Source organism: Oncorhynchus masou, chromosome 23 (genome assembly GCF_036934945.1).
Source record: "Oncorhynchus masou masou isolate Uvic2021 chromosome 23, UVic_Omas_1.1, whole genome shotgun sequence".
NCBI lineage: Eukaryota > Metazoa > Chordata > Actinopteri > Salmoniformes > Salmonidae > Oncorhynchus > Oncorhynchus masou.
Genome location: NC_088234.1, coordinates 16,447,175 through 16,468,281, shown reverse-complemented (window position 1 = coordinate 16,468,281; position 21,107 = coordinate 16,447,175). Strand labels below are relative to the sequence as shown.

Below are 21,107 nucleotides of genomic sequence, written 5' to 3'. Positions count from 1 at the left end.
ATCGTCACATATGCCATAGCTTGTACACCTGCATTGTTGTATTGCTTATATAGGTCTATCTCATTAGTATCTTGATAATTTTAGGCAATGCTAGAATGATGCATTTAATTGCTTTTCTTACTTAGTGTGTTATAATGATCTCTGGTCCTTTTCTCCACAAGGAGGGTGGTAAGTTACATATCCAACAACATATTATTGTATCCCCTCCTCGTACCCGTGTTTGCCAGTGACAGTCTCTTCCTAATTCAAATATTTTTGTTCAACAAAAAGTTTAGTGTTAGACCCATATAATTACAGTCCATATTGCGAGGGTTGTTGTCTTTTTTTCTCAATGCGCTGTCAGTGCGTCTGTTTATTGTTTATAAAAGTTGATCCTCGTGATTGTATTGTTCTACCTTTTTAGACCACATAGACCTAATGAAATATTTCAAATGGTAGGCTAACCGCTGGCCGCTCTCTCTCTCTGTGGTGACTTAAAGAATAATAAAGTTGAGGCTGAATTGCTGAATTTTTTGAACTAACATCTGAATTTCTGTCGCTATCCATTTCGAAATAGCTGAACGAATGGGCCTACCTCATCACAGCTCGTTTGCATGCACTTGCTTATACTTCCAGATAAGTGTTAATTATTTAAGAACAAACATTGTGAATTTACTGAACATGAATGTAATAACGTTTGTGTTCAAAGTCAAAACTCATGTCGACGTTCATTATTATTGAAGGAGAAGGATGTTCTTACCCAGTTATACAAATCACCAAGGTGTCAACAGAAACCATTTTGTTTTAAAGCATGTCAGCCATAAGCTCCACTCTCTGGACAGCTTGATGTAGACCCTAAACGTTTGTGGGCACCGTTTGTCACAGTTATATTGCATTTCATGTATTGTTTAGAGTTGTGTAGTGGCTTCGCTGACATGCATCTAAAATGGGTTGTTTGCCCAACCAAGATTGACATTGTAAAATTGCCACTGTAATGTGATAACCATCTTGTGGGCTGACAGAAATACTTTCCCCAAAACCTTCTCAATTTAACTTTAACTGCAAAGCCTGCTTACCTGGCAGAAGTAAGCATATCATTTGTATATATTATTTGCCTTTCAATGAGCAGCAGCAGTACACAACCATATCAAGACCTGCACATTAGATGGTACACTAGATGGCACACTAGATGGCACACTAGATGGCACACTAGATGGCACACTAGATGGCACACCAGATGCGCAATTAACGACCCAGATGGGAATTACACTCCAAATGTTTTAGTTTTCTTACAGGCCTAAAAAATGTCTCTTCTGGTGTGGTTTAAGCATTGACATGGACTCAGAACATCCAATTTTGTTGTTTCTCTATGAACAATTGTATTTTTGAGAGTGAAAAAAAAATATATTCTAAAACCAGGAGAACTACTACTGTGGAAACTAAATTTGGGAAAGAATCACAGATTTTACAGGACCCCCATTAGAGTTGTTTGTTAACCATTATTTACCAGGTATATTGACAGAAAACATAGTGCACTACTTTCTCTTGTACACGAAGGACACAGGGAAGAGTTGCAGCGGAGAAGAGAAGAGGAGACTGTGCCTTTTTGAAAGCTAGAATAAAATGAGTAGCTCTCATGCTAAAACGTTGAGAGCTCTAGCTCCATCGTTCTCTATGGGGAAAAAATACAATTTTTACTTTCGTCCCAGTTCTCCCCTACCTGCGGCACTCTGGGATTAAGAGTGCATTGTGCAAGTGTACAGCAACAAAAACCATGTGGTATATCTTTAGTGCATGTTTCCTTCAGTGCTGGTTTCACGGAAACCGACACAGGTGTGGGGGTTTCGTTTGACAGAGATGGGCCAATACAGAGCTGTTGTAAATCTGCACTTTTATTAAAAACAGACATTTCATTGTATATTATCTGTTCCAGTATTACAGATGGGACCTGGCCTGGGCAACACTTCATAGTATATTATCTGTTAGGGTGATGAGGTTGCAATATTACAGATGGGACCTGGCCTGGCCAACACATTATAACCAATCACAGGCAATGGTAGCATTCTTGCCTGACTTCATTGCAGACGCCTGCCAGATCTCACAACGAGTGGATAGGTGTTTAACATGTCAGCTAACCACACCATATGATATTGAAATCTGATGCTCGACTGCACAGACACTGGCACATCAAAAGGCAGAGTTTAGTGGCACGTTTTAGAATGACCACAGGAGTGATCAGGTATTGAAGTACAGGAGGAATAACAAGTACATGCATATGAACATGCATATGTTAAAACACACATACATGCAGCCTCGCACGCACACTGAAACATATACATATGCTTGTGTACACAAACACCATCAAGTTAAAGTGCTTTTAGTATTGTTAACATTCATATTTTCCAGTGAAAAATAAAATAAAAAATAACAGAAACACTAAACATCAGGGTTGGAATGAATTACATTTCAATTCTAGTCAATTCAAGAAGTACACTGAAATTCCAATTTAATTTCTCTTCAGTGCTTTTCAATGAGTGACAATGAACATTTGGAATTGGAATTTGGTTTACTTTCTGAATTTACCGGAATTTAAATGGAATGGACCCCAACCCTGCTAAGCATATACTCAGATGAATAAGTACTGCTGGATATCGCATCATTAGGGACAGATACATACAGTATACATACGATATCATATATTCAATTAAAATCCTTCAAAAAAAATGTTTAAAAAAAATTATCCAGTATTTCCACTCTCATGTCCTGCAGACAGAGTACCTTTCTGTGTTAAAAACAGTAACAGTACAATGATTCCACAGGAGGATGGTGGTATCTTAATTGGGGAGGATGGGCTTGTGGTAATGGTTGGAGTGGAATAAGTGGAATGTTATGGTTTCCATGTGTTTGATGCCATTCCATTTACTCTGTTCCAGACATTATGATGAGCCGTCCTCCCCTCAGCAGCCTCCACTGCATGGTTCCTTTGATTATGTCCTCCTGAACCATGTTTTGTCCTGGTAAACCAGTCAACCTTGACCTTTCCAGTCACACAAAGTCTTCTTATAAAAAATACAGACAAATTAAGTTTAAAAAGCTTTCTTGGTCCATCTTTGATTACAGGACAGTAGACACAAATGGGATGTATTTTGTTCCTTTGAAGGACATCACCTGTTGAATCCTTACAAGGGGCGATACAAACGCATAAAGTCCAAACAAGGAGCGTGTGTGTGTGTGTGTTCACATTTCCCAACAGAGGAGCAGCTCTTTTTATTCTCACTTGATAATTTATCAATCTCCATACAGTCTCCTCTCTTTTCTTCTTTCTCGTAACTCTCTCATTCCGTCTCATTCATGCTCTCTCTCGCTCTCTCTCTCTCTCTCTCTCTCTCTGCTCTCTCTCTCTCTCTCTCTCTCTGCTCTCTCTCTCTCTGCTCTCTCTCTGCTCTCTCTCTCCCTCCATCCTCTCTCTCTCTCTATACATTACTGATACGGACACTGAGGGGGCTACTGTCTCTCCCCCTGCCCCTCCCCCTCCCCCTGCCCCTCCCCCTCTCCTCCCCTCGATAGCTCTCCTCTAGTTTCATCTTCTCTGGGTCCGCCCCTTCCTCTGCGCCCCCTCTGCTGCTGCGGGATGAGTGCATGGCCGGGCTTGGGGGGGGGGCCTGTTTGAAGAGGGGCGGGGTTTTCGTTTTGTCCACCTTGTCGAAGAAGGTGAAGTCCGCCACATACTTCCCAGACGGGGACAGGGAGACCACGGGGGGGAACTCATACCCCCACAGGATCTCATCAGGCAGGTAGGAGGTGCGCACCTGGCAGGTGGCGGAGGTGGGCTCCACCGTGGCACTCATGATCACCAGCAGCTCAAAGTCTGCCAGATCCGGATCCGTCCATCCCCCTCCTAGAACACAGGTAGAGTGAATGAAAGATACAAATTTAGCACTAGAGATCCATAAGAAAAAAACATTAGGATATAACAATAAAAGGCTAAACGCTATTTCTAAAGATACCGTCTGATTTCTCTACTGAATCCAGATCACAAAATAGATTGACTAAGTTCTCTGCTCTATTCCGAGTGTAAAACCCACGTTAAAGTGAAGATATAAACAGAGTCCATTGACAGAAGCCTTTTACCACATACATGGACACTCTCTCAAACACAAAACACACCCCAAACACTTACTGTACGCACAAATAGCTGCACCACAAAGGCCTATATAGGTTGATAACGAACATCAAGCCCACAAGCAGTAAAGATGCCCACCCCCTTCAAGCACACTGCACAACTGCCTTCATTTTGCCTGACGCCAGGAGGAGTCGCTGCTGCCTTGAGTTACACCCCCTTTTTCCCTCAGAACAGCCTCAATACGTCAGGGCATGGACTCTACAAGGTGTCGAACGTGTTCCATTCACACTCAGAATGGCACACATACACGATCCCATATCCGCAGGAATTAGGGGTGCTGAGGGTGCTGCACCTTCTTAAAAATCTGAATTTAAAAAATAAATTATAGCAAAAATATTATTTTCAAACATATATATTTGTTCACAAAAGTAGTGCACTGGGCCTTTACAGGGTGTATTAGCTGCCCAATAAAAACATTTCAGCATCTCTGTTTTGGCAACAAAAAAAGGTAGTTGTATAATTAAGAACAGTATCTTGCAGGATTCAATAGTTGGAATTGTAAGAGTTGTTGCCCTGTTCCTTTCTCTGCAATCATCATTCTAATGGAATTGTTTTATTTGATTTTATTGAACCAGGTAGGCTCGTTGAGAACAAGTTCTCATTTACAACTGCGACCTGGCCAAGATAAAGCAAAGCAGTTCGACACATACAACAACACAGATGGAATAAACAAACATACAGTCAATAATACAGTAGAAAAAGTCTATATACAGTGTGTGCAACTGAGGTAGGATAAGGGAGGTAAGGCAATAAACAGGCCATGGTGGAGAAGTAATTACAATATAGCAATTAAACATTGGAATGGTAGATGTGCAGAAGATGAATGTGCAAGTAGAGATACTGGGGTGCAAAGGAGCAAGATAAATAAATACAGTATGGAGATGAGGTAGTTGGATGGGCTATTTACAGATGGGCTGTACAGGTGCAGTGATCAGTAAGCTGCTCTGACAGCTGGTGCTTAAAGGCAGCCAAAGTAAGAATTGGCTTTGGGGGTGATCAGTGAGATATACCTGCTGGAGCGAGTGCTACGGTTGGGGGCTGCTATGGTGACCAGTGAGCTGAGATAAGGTGGGGCTTTACCTAGCAGAGACTTGTAGATGACCTGGAGCCAGTGGGTTTGGCGGCGAGTATGAAGCGAGGGCCAGCCAACGAGAGCGTACAGGTCGCTTTGGTGACAAAACAGATGGCACTGTGATAGACTGCATCCAATTTGTTGAGTAGAGTGTTGGAGGCTATTTTGTAAATTACATTGCCAAAGTGGGCAATATGGGCAGCGATCGATTGAATAGCATGCATTTAGCTTTACTTGCATTTAAGAGCAGTTCGAGGCCACAGAAGGAGAGTTGTATGGCATTGAAGCTTGTCTGGAGGATAGTTAATACAGTTTCCAAAGAAGGGCCAGAGGTGCACCCATGACCAGCTCTGAAACCAGATTGCTTAGCGGAGAAGGTATGGTGGGATTCGAAATGGTCGGTGACCTGTTTGTTAATTTGGCTTCCGAAGACCTTAGAAAGACAGGGTAGGGTAGATATAGGTCTGTAGCAGTTTGGATCTAGAGTATCTCCCCCTTTGAAGAGGGGGATGCCCGCGACAGCTTTCCAATCTTTGGATTCTCAGATGATACGAAAGAGAGGTTGAACAGGCTAGTAATAGGGGTTGCAACAATTTCGGCAGATCATTTTAGAAAGAGAGGGTCCAGATTGTCTAGTCCGGCTGATTTGTAGGGGTCCAGATTTTGCAGCTCTTTCAGAACATCAGCTATCTGGATTTGGGTGAAGGAGAAATGGGGAGGCTTGGGCAAGTTGCTGTCGGGGGTGGAGGGCTGTTGACCAGGGTAGGGTTAGCCAGGTGGAAAGCATGGCCAACCGTAAAGAAATGCTTCTTGAAAATCTCAATTATTGTGGATTTATCAGTGGTGACAGTGTTTCCTAGCCTCAGTGCAGTGGGCAGCTGGGAGGAGGTGCTCTTATTCTCCATGGACTTTACAGTTTCCCAGAACTTTTTCGAGTTTGTGCTACAGGATGAAAATTTCTGCTTGAAAAAGCTGGCCTTAGCTTTCCTAACTGCCTGTGTATATTGGCTCCTAACATCCCTGAATCCAGAAAGAACAAAACCCTGTCCTCAAACATTTACATCAAAAGTTGCAAGGTTATGGGCAAAGATCCAAAACATCCACATCAAATTAATCTTGATGAAATAACATGGAAAACAACCACTTTCTGTGCAGTTTTCATTTACCATCCTTACAAACCACTTCATGTAAATGTGCATTACTGTATTGTATATAGGCTGGTCATCTAGGTTAGAACCTGTAGACTTTCCATCACCATGAAGAAAAGCAATGTTCAATACAGTAACTGAGTACATTGAGACATTAAGTGGTTTGTGATTATGTGGCTCAGTTGGTAGAGCATTGTGCTTAGAACACCAGGGTTGTGGGTTCAAATCCCATGGGGGACCAGTACCAAAAAGTATGAAACTATATGCACTCACTACTGTGTCTACTAAAAATAATTAATAGACTGTTTCAGTTTTCACATAAAAATAACTTGTATTTGCAAAGTATTTCAAGAAACTGGAAAACATATCAAGCAAGTATTTTTATGTTTTTATGAGATTAACTGTTTTGTAGAGATAATTATCCGACTCAAGTTACAAATGCTGGTAAACACTCAAATACATTTAATTAAACATTTTTGCACCTTCCATGTCTCAATTGTCTCAAGGCTTAAAATCCTTCTTTAACCTGTCTCCTCCCCTTCAACTACACTGATTGACGTTGACTTAACAAGTGACATCAATAAGCAATCAGAGCTTTCACCTGGATTCACCTGGTCAGTCTATGTCATCTGTGAAAACAGTAATTTTAACTCTAACCCCGACCCAGTACTGCTCTCACTTCGAAACACACGCACACACATACAAACGCGCACGCACAAATATCACACACACACGCGTATGCACACAGACAAGCACACACAATGCATGATATGGTAGACTGTCTAGTCTATTCAGTCTCTAATGTTGTTCTTGACTACTGGTTTGAGCAGTTCTGACTGTGCTCCTCTGAACAGCCTTCACAACCTCTCTGCTCCTCTCTTCTCACTCCTGTTAACAACTACAGTGTACTGAGGTTATTCACATTAGTGCACTCATTGTAACCCCTTACTGAAACTCCTGACAGTGTCCCACCGTATTTGGCAAAGTCCCCAACTCCCCGCCCGTGTGCCCCCAAAGAGCTGCAGATATTTCCACAGAAATGCATCATGAGAATTTGAGAGCTGCCGTGAGAGGAGGCCAGATTAGAAGACAGATTCATAGATAGTGCAGGGGCTATTGTCGTAGCATTATGTACTGTTAGTATTTTGATTCTTCTAGTAACAGTATTACGATACTTTAAGATAGTATTACGATTTTTGCAGATATTACTTACATTTTCAAGGTACACAGTGTGAAGCCAAAAGCCAAACGGAGTGTTCTCTAGGATCAGGCATCATTAAATAAACATATTACGTGTACAGTAACACAATGCCATACAATCTGACCACAGTCAATTTAACAGGAGGAGTTTGGGGCTCAACTACATAGAGACCCATTATAGAGAGAGAGAGAAGGGGGAGAGAGAGAGAGAGCAGTAAATGAGTAGAGAGGTAGATCAGGGATCAGTATGGGTCAGTAATAGCTCTGTGGTTAGTGGTGATGAGAGGCCTGCCCTCCTGTAAGAGGATCCCCCCCAGCTCTGTGTCAGCATCCCTCACTGTATCAGACTGTATCCCATTGTCTTTTAATGAGAAACCCTGGCACCCACTCACACACATTCCACTGACATACACACAGAGATGGAGAGAGAGAGACCCCTCTCCCGGTGTCATCCCCCAGACCCCAAAAATGTGACTACAATGGAGTGAACTAATAGGTATTTCACTCTACACTGGCGTGAACTAATAGGTATTTCACTCTACACTGGAGTGAACTAATAGGTATTTCACTCTACAATGGAGTGAACTAATAGGTATTTCACTCTACACTGGAGTGAACTAATAGGTATTTCACTCTACAATGGAGTGAACTAATAGGTATTTCACTCTACACTGGAGGGAACTAATAGGTATTTCACTCTACACTGGAGTGAACTAATAGGTATTTCACTCTACACTGGAGGGAACTAATAGGTATTTCACTCTACAATGGAGTGAACTAATAGGTATTGCACTCTACACTGGAGGGAACTAATAGGTATTTCACTCTACAATGGAGTGAACTAATAGGTATTTCACTCTACACTGGCGTGAACTAATAGGTATTTCACTCTACACTGGAGTGAACTAATAGGTATTTCACTCTACAATGGAGTGAACTAATAGGTATTTCACTCTACACTGGAGTGAACTAATAGGTATTTCACTCTACAATGGAGTGAACTAATAGGTATTTCACTCTACACTGGAGGGAACTAATAGGTATTTCACTCTACACTGGAGTGAACTAATAGGTATTTCACTCTACACTGGAGGGAACTAATAGGTATTTCACTCTACAATGGAGTGAACTAATAGGTATTTCACTCTACACTGGAGTGAACTAATAGGTATTTCACTCTACAATGGAGTGAACTAATAGGTATTTCACTCTACACTGGAGGGAACTAATAGGTATTTCACTCTACACTGGAGTGAACTAATAGGTATTTCACTCTACAATGGAGTGAACTAATAGGTATTTCACTCTACAATGGAGTGAACTAATAGGTATTTCACTCTACACTGGAGGGAACTAATAGGTATTTCACTCTACACTGGAGTGAACTAATAGGTATTTCACTCTACAATGGAGTGAACTAATAGGTATTTCACTCTATAATGGAGTGAACTAATAGGTATTTCACTCTACACTGGAGTGAACTATAATTAAGTGGTGCATGGTGTAAAGTCTCATTTGCATTTTTCCCAGGGTATCTTTTCTTTTGGAGTGAATTGTCGAGTTTACCACCCATGACTGTATTTGTTAGTGACACAGACATGGTTGTTGAATTATTTAATTTTTTTAAGGCATGTGGGTTTCACCTAGTAAGTTCCTAGGCGAATGTTATAATTAAAATTCAACTTTGGCAATATATAGTACTTACATATACCATAAGGCCTTGCTTTGATTGCTTAGTTTTACCCTAGCACAGTGGTGTTAGGAAACTCCTGGTTTACAGGCCACATCAGGCCTGCAAGTCACATTATGCTGGCTTGCAAAGTGATGAATGTGTAATTCCTACAGGAATCCAGATAGAGCTAGGATATCCAACAGTTGGAATCTTTATTCACCCTCAACCCTCATTCAGAACGACTGTCGGGATCATGGAAATTGATAAAGGAGACTACCTAAACCATTTAAACTGGAACAACCATTTCAATAACAGGTGCAATAAATCGAATTAACTAATTGGATTAGTTTAGAAAAATATAAGTTATCTTTGTGAAGCATAACATCATTCAATCAGTCAATGTACATGCAAAAACACAGTAGTGCATTCTGGGAAATCTGATAATGATGGGTGTGGTTTTGATTGGACTGTTTTACTCTCCACAGTGTAAAACAATAACTCTGACTATTAACATCAACACTGGGGGTTCTTTTACACCGCTGAGTTCTAATTTCACTCTTACAGAGTGATTTTAACTTCTGAATCGACACTGGCCGATTTGCTGTGTACACGCATTCACATATACAGTATGCACGCACGTACGCAAACACACACCCCTCTACAACAGGGATCGGCAAAAAGGTTATTTTCAAATACAATCACTTTTTTGGCATAGTTGTGGTCAATTTGCAGTGTACAAATGACTAGAATGATGTTCCCTCCATCCACCCTACACCCCCCCCCTTTCCTCTACTGTCCTGGCTCTGTTACAAATGCCCTCTATCCATCACAGCAGTGACCTTTAATCTCCTAAATTCACCCTTCTCTTTCTCTCCACACGGATGGCTTTCCGTTCCCACACCCCGGCTGGCCCTCTCGTCCTACTGGTGATTAAGACATGGGACATGGTCAACTATAGCAACAACTTCACCTCCTTTACACAGACTGTAAGGTACTGTAGTTCACTACACCACTACTACAGCAGAACACTGAACCTGCCTGTCTATTTTACTACCATGTCTTAGGCCACTTACAGTAATATAAATTTGGACCAATAGGACAAGAACACTGGACCGTAACTACACTATACCTGCCTATGGAACTGGTAACCAAGTTTTATGTCATGAAATAGGAACAATTGAAGGAGAACACACAACACAAATAACTGACAATGTGAACATTAAGCTACTGTATGTCATCATTCCTACCCTTGGCAGCCCAGGCTCTGAGCGGGCTGCTGTCGTCTATGATGTGGTAGAAGGTGAGGGGGAGGATGAGGAAGGGGCTATCACTGGACGTGTCCACCTGGAAGGGAACGTTCCTCTGGTCCAGATGCATCGTCTCCCCCTCCTTGGTCTGGGACGTCTGGAGCAACTTCCCCGTCACCTAGGAGCCAAATGGAGTCATTTGATTAGGGGACATGTGCAAGGATTCTGTAAAGAGGAGCGTCGATGGAAAATGACAACTGCGTCATTCTCACAGACAGACAGGCACACACACACACACACACACACACACACACACACACACACACACACACACACACACACACACACACTGTGTCTCTACCGAGCAGCCCAGCAGCAGGCTCTTGCGCATGTTAGCCACACGGATCATGAGGCAGGGTCGGCCCTCGTGATTGGACACCACAGCGTACTGACTGAACTTCACTGTCTCTCCTCTCTTCTTGGGCCGCGCCACCTGAGGACAATGGGGAAGAGTGTGTCAGAGCCACACAGTGTAGCATGATGAACTCCACTACCCACAATGCTCTCTGGAACATATCCGGTTTGAGTAAATATTATGGTGCTGCACAGCCTGCTGTAAGTCTCCTTATCAATACACACAGGGCATGGACTTCCTATGATCTTAACCTCTGCCCCCAACACGCACACAGAAACACACACACACAGACACACATATAGATAACTCTGACCCTGAGTGAGAGATAGAGAGGGCAGCAGATAATTCATGTTATAGAGGGTTAGAATGATAAGAGGGAAGAGGAGAAAGGGAGCGGGGGAGAGAGAGAGGGGAGAGGGGGAGAGAGAGGGGAAGAGAGATAGAGGGGTGAGAGAGAAATGGGGATAGGGGGAAGAGAGAGAGAGAGGGGGGGGGAGAGGGGGAGAGAGAGAGAGAAAGAGAGGGGAAGAGAGATAGAGGGGGGAGAGAGGGGGAGAGAGAAATGGGGATAGGGGGAGAGAGAGGGGGGGGTGGGAGCAAGAGGGAGGGGGAGAAAGAGCGGGAGAGAGAGTGGGGAGGAAGAGAGAATGGAGAAAGGGAGAGGGGGGAGCTGGATAGTAAACACTGATGTATGTGTTGACTATGGATGGATGCAGTGCATATGTGACCCGATTTAGGAAACTAGTCACAACTTCACAACTTTTTTTTTTCAAAATGCGTTTTTTTTGCAGAAATGCTTTCTCGAAGATGTGAACTTTCATAACAAACTTGTATGCCATCTGTAAATATAAATACAATTGTTCAATTACGAGCCTTGTTGGTTAAGCCACAAAAAAAGTGAGCAACCTTCCCACTAGCCATGATTGGCTGAGATAATGAGCGGGCTGGACATGCCGAGATAGGAGAGAGGATTGGTCTGCCATATAGAAGGCTTCTGTTTATTTGAGCTCGTCAGTCTGTGTTGGTAATCCTGTCGAACACGCCTTTTTAAAAATGTACTATGTAGTGGAGCTGCATAAGTGTTGCTCTCCATTTTCTGGAGGATTAAGTTTTGAAATCATGTCGACAAGTAAGATAGTCTAGCGTTAGCTAGCTACATTTTCAGATATTATATGTTTCTAATTTTGACAAAGTAGTTTAATTTCAAGCTAAAGTGTACTGTTAGCTAACTGTTAGCTAACGTTAGCTGGCTGGCTCATTAGCTAACGTTACGTGACATGTGTACTGTACAACACTCGTTGAATATTGCCGAATGGGTGTAGACAACGAAGAGCTCTTCACTTGACCCCAAAATATTCAAAGGCGATTTTCTCAAAAGTGAGTTTACAAGTTTCAAAGAAGAATTACTTTCCTATTGTTCCTCAGATGCCATGTATCATATACCATTTTGTAGCTCTGAGTCTCTACTTTTATCCAATGTAAAAAACACCATTTCACATTTTGCTACATAAAACCGAATCCAGGTGGTCAGTCACATATTATGGCACTGAAAATTTGACGTGATGTGTAGATCCAGATTTTTCAGTGAAATACTGTATATCCATACTGTTTACTGGTGGTTTACTTTATCAATGGATGTGATGGATGGTAAAGTGAACATCTTATCGTTCTGCCCAGGGGAAGGGTGAGGTACCTTGGCGAGGAAGGTTCCAGTGATGAAGATCTCAAGCACCATGGTGATGACCAGCTGGAGGATGAGGAGGATGATGGCGGCGGGACATTCCTCTGTGATGCAACGGAAGCCGTAGCCAATTGTGGTCTGCGACTCCAGTGAGAAGAGGAACGCCCCCGTCAGAGTCTGCACCTGCATCACACACGGGGTGTGGTTGGACGGAGGGTCAAACTCTGGAGGGAGGGGTGGAGAAGGGAGGCACAGGGAGAGAGGCAAGGTTGTGAGATTGATATGGAAAGCAAAAGGTACAAAGATTATAGGGGAGGTACAACTGATTGTATTGGTATTTTGAGGTATCATTGCTCTCAAATGCCTTAGAATTCTGTCTCTCCCTCTCTTTCCCCTCCCTCCATCCTCACCTAGCAGGTCTCCATGCACAAGCGCCACCAGGTACCACAGAACCCCTCCCCTCCCACCTTCTCTCCCCCCATCCCTCTCTCGCTCTCTCTCCCCTTCCTCCATCCTCACCTAGCAGGTCTCCGTGCACCAGCGCCACCAGGTACCACAGAACCCCGAACAGGAACCAGGTGCCGGCGAAGGTGGCCGAGAACAGGAAGAGCTTGTAGCGCCACTGCATGTCCAGGAAGGTCGTCCAGATGTCACGCAGGTACATCGCCCTGCGCCCGCTCACATGCTCGATGTGCACGTTGCTGTGCCCGTCCTTGGAGAGAACGCGCCGTCTCCGTCGAAGTGCGCAGACCGCTGTTGCTGCCCCCCCTGCCGTCGCTGCCCCCCCTGCCGTCGCTGCCCCCCCTGCCGTCGCTGCCCCCCCTGCCGCAGTTGCCACCCCCACCCCTTCCGCCCCCCCTGCCCCCAGCAGCGGCTTCAGAACCTCCGTCTGTGTCATGGAGTGACACACCTTCTGGGGGGAGGAGCCGCGTGAGGAGGGGGGAGTGGCCGACGTCATGGCTGCAGCTTTATCAGGGGAAGAAGGGAGGGATGGTGGGAGGGGGAGTTGATGATGGAGGAGTGAGGTCGGGGGTGAAGGGGGATAGAATGGATAAATGGGAAAGGACTTGACGGTGGAAATTAGAGTGAGGGAGAGAGCTGAAGAGGGAGAGAGGTGAGAGGAGTGAGGGTGAGGGGTGAGGGGTGAGGAGGGAGAGGGGTGAGGAGGGAGAGGGAGGGAGAGGGGTGTGGAGGGAGAGGAGTGAGGAGGGAGAGGGGTGAGGAGAAGGAGGGGTGAGGAGAAGGAGGGGTGAGGAGAGAGAGGAGTGAAACGGGAGAGAGATGAAGTGAAAGAGGAGTGAAACTGGAGAAAGATGAAGAGGGAGAGGAGTGAGGGGTGGGGAGAAGGAGGGGTGAAGAGGGAGAGGAAGAGATAAATATTGTGCAAAGTCAAAGTTGATGAAAAACAAGTTCAAAAGATTTTGTGAGAAAGGAGAGAAGAGGAAAGGAAGAGAGAGGTTGTTAAAGGGAGGAATGGAAGAGGTGACAGGAGTGGAACATTCGGGGTGTGGGGGGAGGAAGACATGAAGAAAGGGATAGAAAGAGAGGGACATTATAAATGGGACACACTTTTTCAAGTGGACAGATGCAGGCCTGTGGCTGTCAATGTGCTCCAAACTGTCTGTCTCTCTCTCTCCATCCTTTTCTTTTCAGACAGAGCAGCAGCTGCCCTTTCAAAGTAAAAGCCCCCTTTCAGTGCAAAGTCACAGCTGTCTTTTCCTTGTAAAAGCCCCTCTATAATGCTAAGGCGCTCAGATGTGTCTGCAGCGCATCACGCTGGCTGGATCAAGAGGGACCGAAACAAGGCTTACTTATTCCCCATCCGAAACCAGGAACAGAAAAGCCACATGTAGTCTAGTATCTGGAGCACAGGAGGATGGTGGCAACTTAATTGGGGATGGGCTCGTGGTAATGTTTGGAGCGGAATCGGTGGAATGGTATCAAATACATCAAACATCTGGTTTCCACATGGTTTCCCTGTGTTTGATGCCATTCCATTTACTCCATTCCAGACATTATGATGAGCCGTCCTCCCCTCTGCAGCCTCCACTGGTCTGGATCAACCATGTATGAATGGGCTTTGATCCCTGACACAATCTACTTCTCTTTCATTATCCCTTTTTCCCTAATGAAATAAAAATGAACATTTCAATCGTCTTACTGCCTTACACGTAGTGGTACTGCTTGACACTTAGAGTTCAAACTATGACCTCACCAACGTTGATGATTAGCCCCATACTGCCCCAGTAGTCTACCACCATGTGCAGCTCCAACATGATCTCATTTTCACCGTCCAATAAATGTTTTTCTGTGTCACAGAATTACGCGGTGTGGTTTGTGGACGCAGTACAGCAGGAGAATAGAGCTTGTCCAAATCAAATCAAATGTTATTTGTCACATGTGCCGAATACAACGGGTGTAGACTTCACGGTGAAATTACTTACTTACAAGCCCTTAACCAACAATGCCGTTTTAAGAACATAAGAGTTAAGAAAATATTGACTAAATATACTAAAGTTAAAAAAGTAACATAATAAAATAACAGTAGCGAGGCTATATACAGGGAGGCCCGGTACCGAGTCAATGTGCGGGGTACAGGTTAGTCCAGGTAATATGTAGGGTAAAGTGACTATGCATAGATAATAAACAGCTAAAAGCAGCAGTATAAAACATCCAACTAGTCCAGGTAGCCATTTGATTCATTGTTCAGAACTCTTATGTCTTGGGGGTAGAAGCTGTTAAGGAGCCTTTGGGTTGCTGGAGTCTTTGACCATTTTTAGGGCCTTCCTGACACGGCCTGGTACAGAGGTCCTGGGTAGCAGGAAGCTTGGCCCCAGTGATGTACTGGGACGTACACACTACACTCTGTTTGCTATCTATCAGGGCCAAGATGCCTCTTTTTCTCCTTGGGGATATGGAGACTTGCTGTTTGTGTGTGACTTTGGCCCGAGCATCCTTCTAGACTTTGTTCTGTATCCTCATCTGGACTTTCTCTATCTCTCTATCTATCTCTCTCGATCTCTCTATCTCGCTCTCTCTATCTATCTCTCCATCTCTCTCTCCCCCTCTCTCTCTCTCCCTCTCTCCCTCTCTCTCCTTGGCTAAATGGTCCTTTTGTCTCTGCCTGCCTCTGCTTTCCAGACCAATAAAAAAATAACCAACTAAAACAAAAGGCAGAGAACTAGGCGATCTGATACGCTCTCTACTTTCTGACCTTTCTCTCTGTGTGTCCCCACTCGCTTACTCTATTCTCTCTCCCCCTCTTTCCTCCCCCCTTCCTCCTTCTCTCCCTTCATCTCTCTGGTGCTGAAGCTCACACTGTGAGTATGAATAGGGATCTGTGTAGATTTCTGTGCTCAGAATACTAAATGGGGGGCGGGGGGTTGAGGAGGCGGGGTTTCGGATAGGCGAGTGTGATAGGCCGAGTACATTCACAGCTGCCCTCTAAACCCTACTGAGGCCTCGCCCACACATACAGTAAACACACATTCACATGTACAACGACATACACAACACGGCCGCCTCAATATATCCATGTTGATCTTTCCCAAACAACACTTACTATTATTATTATTATTATTATTTCCCTTCGTTTATTATTCCTTTTAAAACTTCTGTGTCTTCCTCTCTGCTATATTCTCTCTCCTTTTAAATCAAAGTATGCACTGTAACAAAGGATTTGCTGACTCAATTTACATAGGTTTGTTACCATCCTGCCTTAAAATGTCATGTCAAGTCCAATCCGGATTTCGTGTGGTGATTAAGAGGAGTTGGGTTAAATGCGGAAGACACATTTCAGTTGAATGCATTCAGTTGTACAACTGACTAGGTGTCCCCCCTTTCCCTTCCCTTTTCTCCCTTTCTCCCTCTCGCCATCTCTCTCTCACTCTGTCCTGTGTGCACAAGAATCCTTTGTTTAGAGAGATGAAAGGGACAAAAGCCACCATTGAAAAATACGACTGAGTGAGAGAGAGGGAGAAAGTGTGTGTGTGTGAGCGCGCATTGGCTTGTGTGACCGAGTGATCCTATGTGAGTATGTGTTCAAGTGTGTGAGGGGGCAGAGAAGGGGACTTGGATTAAGAGGAGAGAGAGAGAGAGAGAGAGAGGGAGGGAGAGAGAGAGAGAGAGAGAGAGGGAGGGAGAGAGAGAGAGAGAGAGAGGGAGGGAGAGAGAGAGAGAGAGACAGAGAGAGAGAGAGAGAGAAAGAGAGAGAGAGAGAGAGAGAGAGAGAGAGAGAGGGTATATAGAGACAGATTGATGACAAAAGATACTCATTAGTATTCCTGAGCAGTGTGATCCACCGTACTCCTTCCTGTCTCTCTGTGTGTACCCTTCCAATTCCCCAAACAACCTCTGCACAACACTCCAACCACCTCCGAGCAACCCAAGAAAACACTCAAAAAATTGCCCCACAACACTAAAAGTACCCTGCAAACAGAAAAACGACTTTTCAACCAAAATGAATCAACATTAATGTACCCAGCCAGGTGTGAAGTGGAGAAACTTTGCTGCTGCCCTGTGCTTGCAGTTGGGGTGATGTGAATGAGTTTGAGAGTCTCATGTACCCTACATATTCACTCAAACACCCCTCTATAACACTTGAGTACCTCTAACGGACAGATTCAAGCAACAATCAAGACTTGTATATTACACATGAACAGTATAAGGTGTACAAATCCCCACACAGCCTCTGCAAACAAGCACTGGCACAACTTCTTCATTAACCAAACTATTTGTGTTCCTGGTACTCAAACTACCCACAAATTGACACTTGAGAAGCAAGCCCATCTTGCACACTGAACCTGTACAGGGTAACTCAGGGACATTTGACATTTACGTTTTAGCAGGCGCTCTTATTCAGAGCCTTAAGTGCCTTGCTCAATGTCAGATTGACAGATTGTTCACCTAGTCGGCTGGGGGATTCGAACCAGCAACCTTTCGGTTACTAGCTCTTAACCCCTAGGCTACCTAGGCCACTTACACACGCTGTGTGTTCCCTACATTCAAGATACATTGAATCGTTTTAGTAGCCCCTTGCCAGCCTTTCAACAACAAGAGCAATCACAGAGGGAGAAAACAAAACAGCTTAACATTATCTATCTCATTTAATGCATCCCAACTTCAATTTTGACATCTCTTTAGGGTCCATTTTACACATTGTAGACTTGACTTGTAAACCGCAGCCAGGGAGTGTTCTGGAATGTCCAATTTAAACCCTAATCATTGTGCCAGAGAGGAGATTGATGTTATAGTGCCAGAGTTGGTGCCAGAGGTCATTTTGTCGGCACCCTCCCAGTATCCATGGTGATCGTCCTCAATTTGTCCCGGGTCAGGTTGCCTTCCTACAGGTGTGAGTTAGAACCCTTATCAACACGAATACAGTCTACAGCAACGTGTTTTTACGTCTTCATTCTTCTGCCGTTTCAGACCAAGAGGAACTGAGGTCCCACTTTAAACTTGAAATCATTGGCCACTTTAATAATGTTTACATATGTTGCATTTACTCATCTCATATGTGTATACTGTATTTTATACCATCTATTGCATCTTTCCTATGCCGCTCTGTCGTTGCTCACCCATATATTTATATGTATATATTTGTATTCCATTCCTTGACTTCGATTTTTGTGTATTGAGTAGTTGTTAGATTACATGTTCGGTAAATTGTTAGATTACATGTCAGATATTGCTGCACTGTCGGAACTAGAAGCACAAGCATTTCACTACCCTCACAATAACATCTGCTAACCATGTGTATGTGACCAATAAAATGCCATTTGATTTAAACAAAGTACAGATTATAAAGCTTTTATACAGCATACACTGTAAAAATATGTGTATATGTTTTTATGGGAGCTTAGTTGCAGCCAGCTACCTGTACATTACCGTAATAAAGGTACTGTACGTTACCGTAATTTCCAAAGAGACCATAAAAGTACATTTACGGTAACATACTGTACTTATTTTTTACAGTAAGTTCCAGGTAACTGTCTGCCAGTAAGTTAACAAAAAAACAACAGGATTTTTGTTTTACAGTGGACATAAAGGCTTCGTAAACACTACATCAATACTTCACAAATCGTCTATAAGTTTATGTCATACTCTATAAAGTGTGTATAAACATGCATGTCTTTGGCAATTCAGCCTACAGTGGGATTGGTTATGTCACCCTTTATACACCATTTATAGAGTTTGACATGTGCTTACAGATGGTGTGTGTAGCATTTATGTCTTGTGAAGCCTTTTGAAATTTTATCGCCTTTATCATTTGTACTTCATATAAAAGTGGAACCGGAAGAGAATGAATAATCAAGGTGACAATTAAATCAAAATGATACAATGATACACCAACCAGTACCGTAAAAGCACTGATAGGCTACACTCATCCTGTTCTCTGTGTGTGGGGGGCACCTGTGCTCTCTGCCCATGTCCTCTTTGCGTACTAAGCCAAATAGCGTTCTCATCCTGTTCTCTGTGTGTGGGGGGCACCTGTGCTCTCTGCCCATGTCCTCTTTGCGTACTAAGCCAAATAGCGTTCTCATCCTGTTCTCTGTGTGTGGGGGGCACCTGTGCTCTCTGCCCATGTCCTCTTTGCGTACTAAGCCAAATAGCGTTCTCATCCTGTTCTCTGTGTGTGGGGGGCACCTGTGCTCTCTGCCCATGTCCTCTTTGCGTACTAAGCCAAATAGCGTTCTCATCCTGTTCTCTGTGTGTGGGGGGCACCTGTGCTCTCTGCCCATGTCCTCTTTGCGTACTAAGCCAAATAGCGTTCTCATCCTGTTCTATGTGTGTGGGGGGCACCTGTGCTCTCTGCCCATGTCCTCTTTGCGTACTAAGCCAAATAGCGTTCTCATCCTGTTCTCTCTGTGTGGGGGGCACCTGTGCTCTCTGCCCATGTCCTCTTTGCGTACTAAGCCAAATAGCGTTCTCATCCTGTTCTCTCTGTGTGGGGGGCACCTGTGCTCTCTGCCCATGTCCTCTTTGCGTACTAAGCCAAATAGTGTTCTCATCCTGTTCTCTTTTGTAACTTAATAGGTGTAAGTTTTAATCAAGCTCTGGCCTTTTTATATTCCACCAGATCGATATAACTCCCTGCCGTCTCTCAGGTGAGCAATCACCAATTAGCTTTGCTGCTAACAACTTATACGTATTCTGTAAGATAACAATAATCAAATCATTGTTGATGATCTAGTAAGCTAATGAAAGCAAACGGAATGTAGGCACATGAATTAGAATGTGTGTGTCATCACTTACCTTTTGTTGCAATTGTTGAATGCAATTTTGAGACTTTTAAAAGTGTTTGTATCCCCCAAAACACATTTAAAAAATGTATGTTATGATCAATTTGCCTATTTGTTGACTTTTTACTCAGTGCGACGTCATGGATTGGAGGAATGCACACTTGTTGACAGTTCTCTCACACGCATGAGCACGAGACACCCAACTTTCATTGTCTACAGATTTCCATCCTGATTGTAGTTTGAGATATTGCCATTATAATTCTAATATGCCTGACAATAAAACCATTTTTACAAACCGTTCAAATCACCAAGTTTCTGTAGCCTACGAATCTAATCCCGAATTTACCAAAGACAAATCAATGGTTTCTCTAAGACTGAAGTGTCAGTCGGTACCGGTTCCGGTTGAACGTTACAGAGTTATTATGTAATAAAATAGTTGCAATGTCCCCCGTTGCATCTGGAGCTGTGATGGTTCGCGGGTTCATGTAGAAGTTGAATTGTCCTCTTCTCTCAAGTTTTCACTTGTCTCTCCTTATAAATGAAAAAGTAGCCTATTCAGTCACTCAACTGGACTCAGGACATTTTAATTCATTAATTCAACTCTCCTCCCAGCTTCTCCTCCCACCCTTTCTCTCTCTCTCTCTCTCTCTCTCTCTCTCTCTCTCTCTCTCTCTCTCTCTCTCTCTCTGTCTCTCTCTCTCTCTGTCTCTCTCTCTCTCTCTCTCTGTCTCTGTCTCTCTCTGTCTCTCTCTCTCTCTCTCTCTCTCTCTCTCTCTCTCTCTCTCTCTCTCTCTCTCTCTCTCTCTCTCTCTCTCACCCTGTTCACTGTAAATGGGTCCCTTGTTAAGGGTTCCCCGACTGTTCAGCCATTGTCAACTTTCTCATGTAAATGTCTGATGGTTAAGATACACGCCTGGAAGTTATTTCACTGTTAGAACGCGTGGAGGTAGCCTATTTACAAATCAGAATGAACAACAGACACTTTATTCTGGACTTGGCTCCTCGCAATTTTGCGTCGGCAAAGTTGGCCAACAGTTTGACTGAATAATGTCGGCTTCGCTCTGTGAGGCCATGCCATGTCCGCCTGCAAGGAGAGAAACGCTATACACGTGCTCCCGCCGCGACGGACATCACAGGAACTGTAATGAATAATGATTGAAGAAGAAAAACAAGATCACTGGACAGTTAGGTCTACACAGAACAATGAAAAAGCTATAACCTCCATGTCTTGTTACAGTTAATATCAATGCCTATAACTTATCTTATAGA

The 21,107-nt window shown here is 43.7% G+C and overlaps 1 protein-coding gene across 4 annotated transcripts; it reads right to left on the bottom strand.

Annotated features, from left to right (window-relative positions):
* Positions 1 to 1,853: 1,853 nt before the first annotated feature.
* Positions 1,854 to 20,492, bottom strand: LOC135510442 (ATP-sensitive inward rectifier potassium channel 10-like). 4 transcript variants are annotated; one of them, XM_064931360.1, is made up of 6 exons: positions 19,852 to 20,492; positions 13,117 to 13,563; positions 12,610 to 12,821; positions 10,863 to 10,994; positions 10,502 to 10,679; positions 1,854 to 3,877 (listed from the first exon to the last, which is right to left on the bottom strand). In XM_064931360.1, exons 2-6 carry the CDS (start codon positions 13,553 to 13,555, stop codon positions 3,453 to 3,455), a joined length of 1,386 nt encoding a protein of 461 aa, XP_064787432.1. In that variant the 5' UTR covers positions 13,556 to 13,563; positions 19,852 to 20,492; the 3' UTR covers positions 1,854 to 3,452. The 4 variants fall into 4 exon arrangements, with proteins under 4 accessions (XP_064787432.1, XP_064787433.1, XP_064787429.1 ...); XM_064931361.1 differs by having other exon boundaries at positions 20,135 to 20,491; XM_064931357.1 differs by having other exon boundaries at positions 13,117 to 13,695; positions 19,852 to 20,490.
* Positions 20,493 to 21,107: the final 615 nt, after the last annotated feature.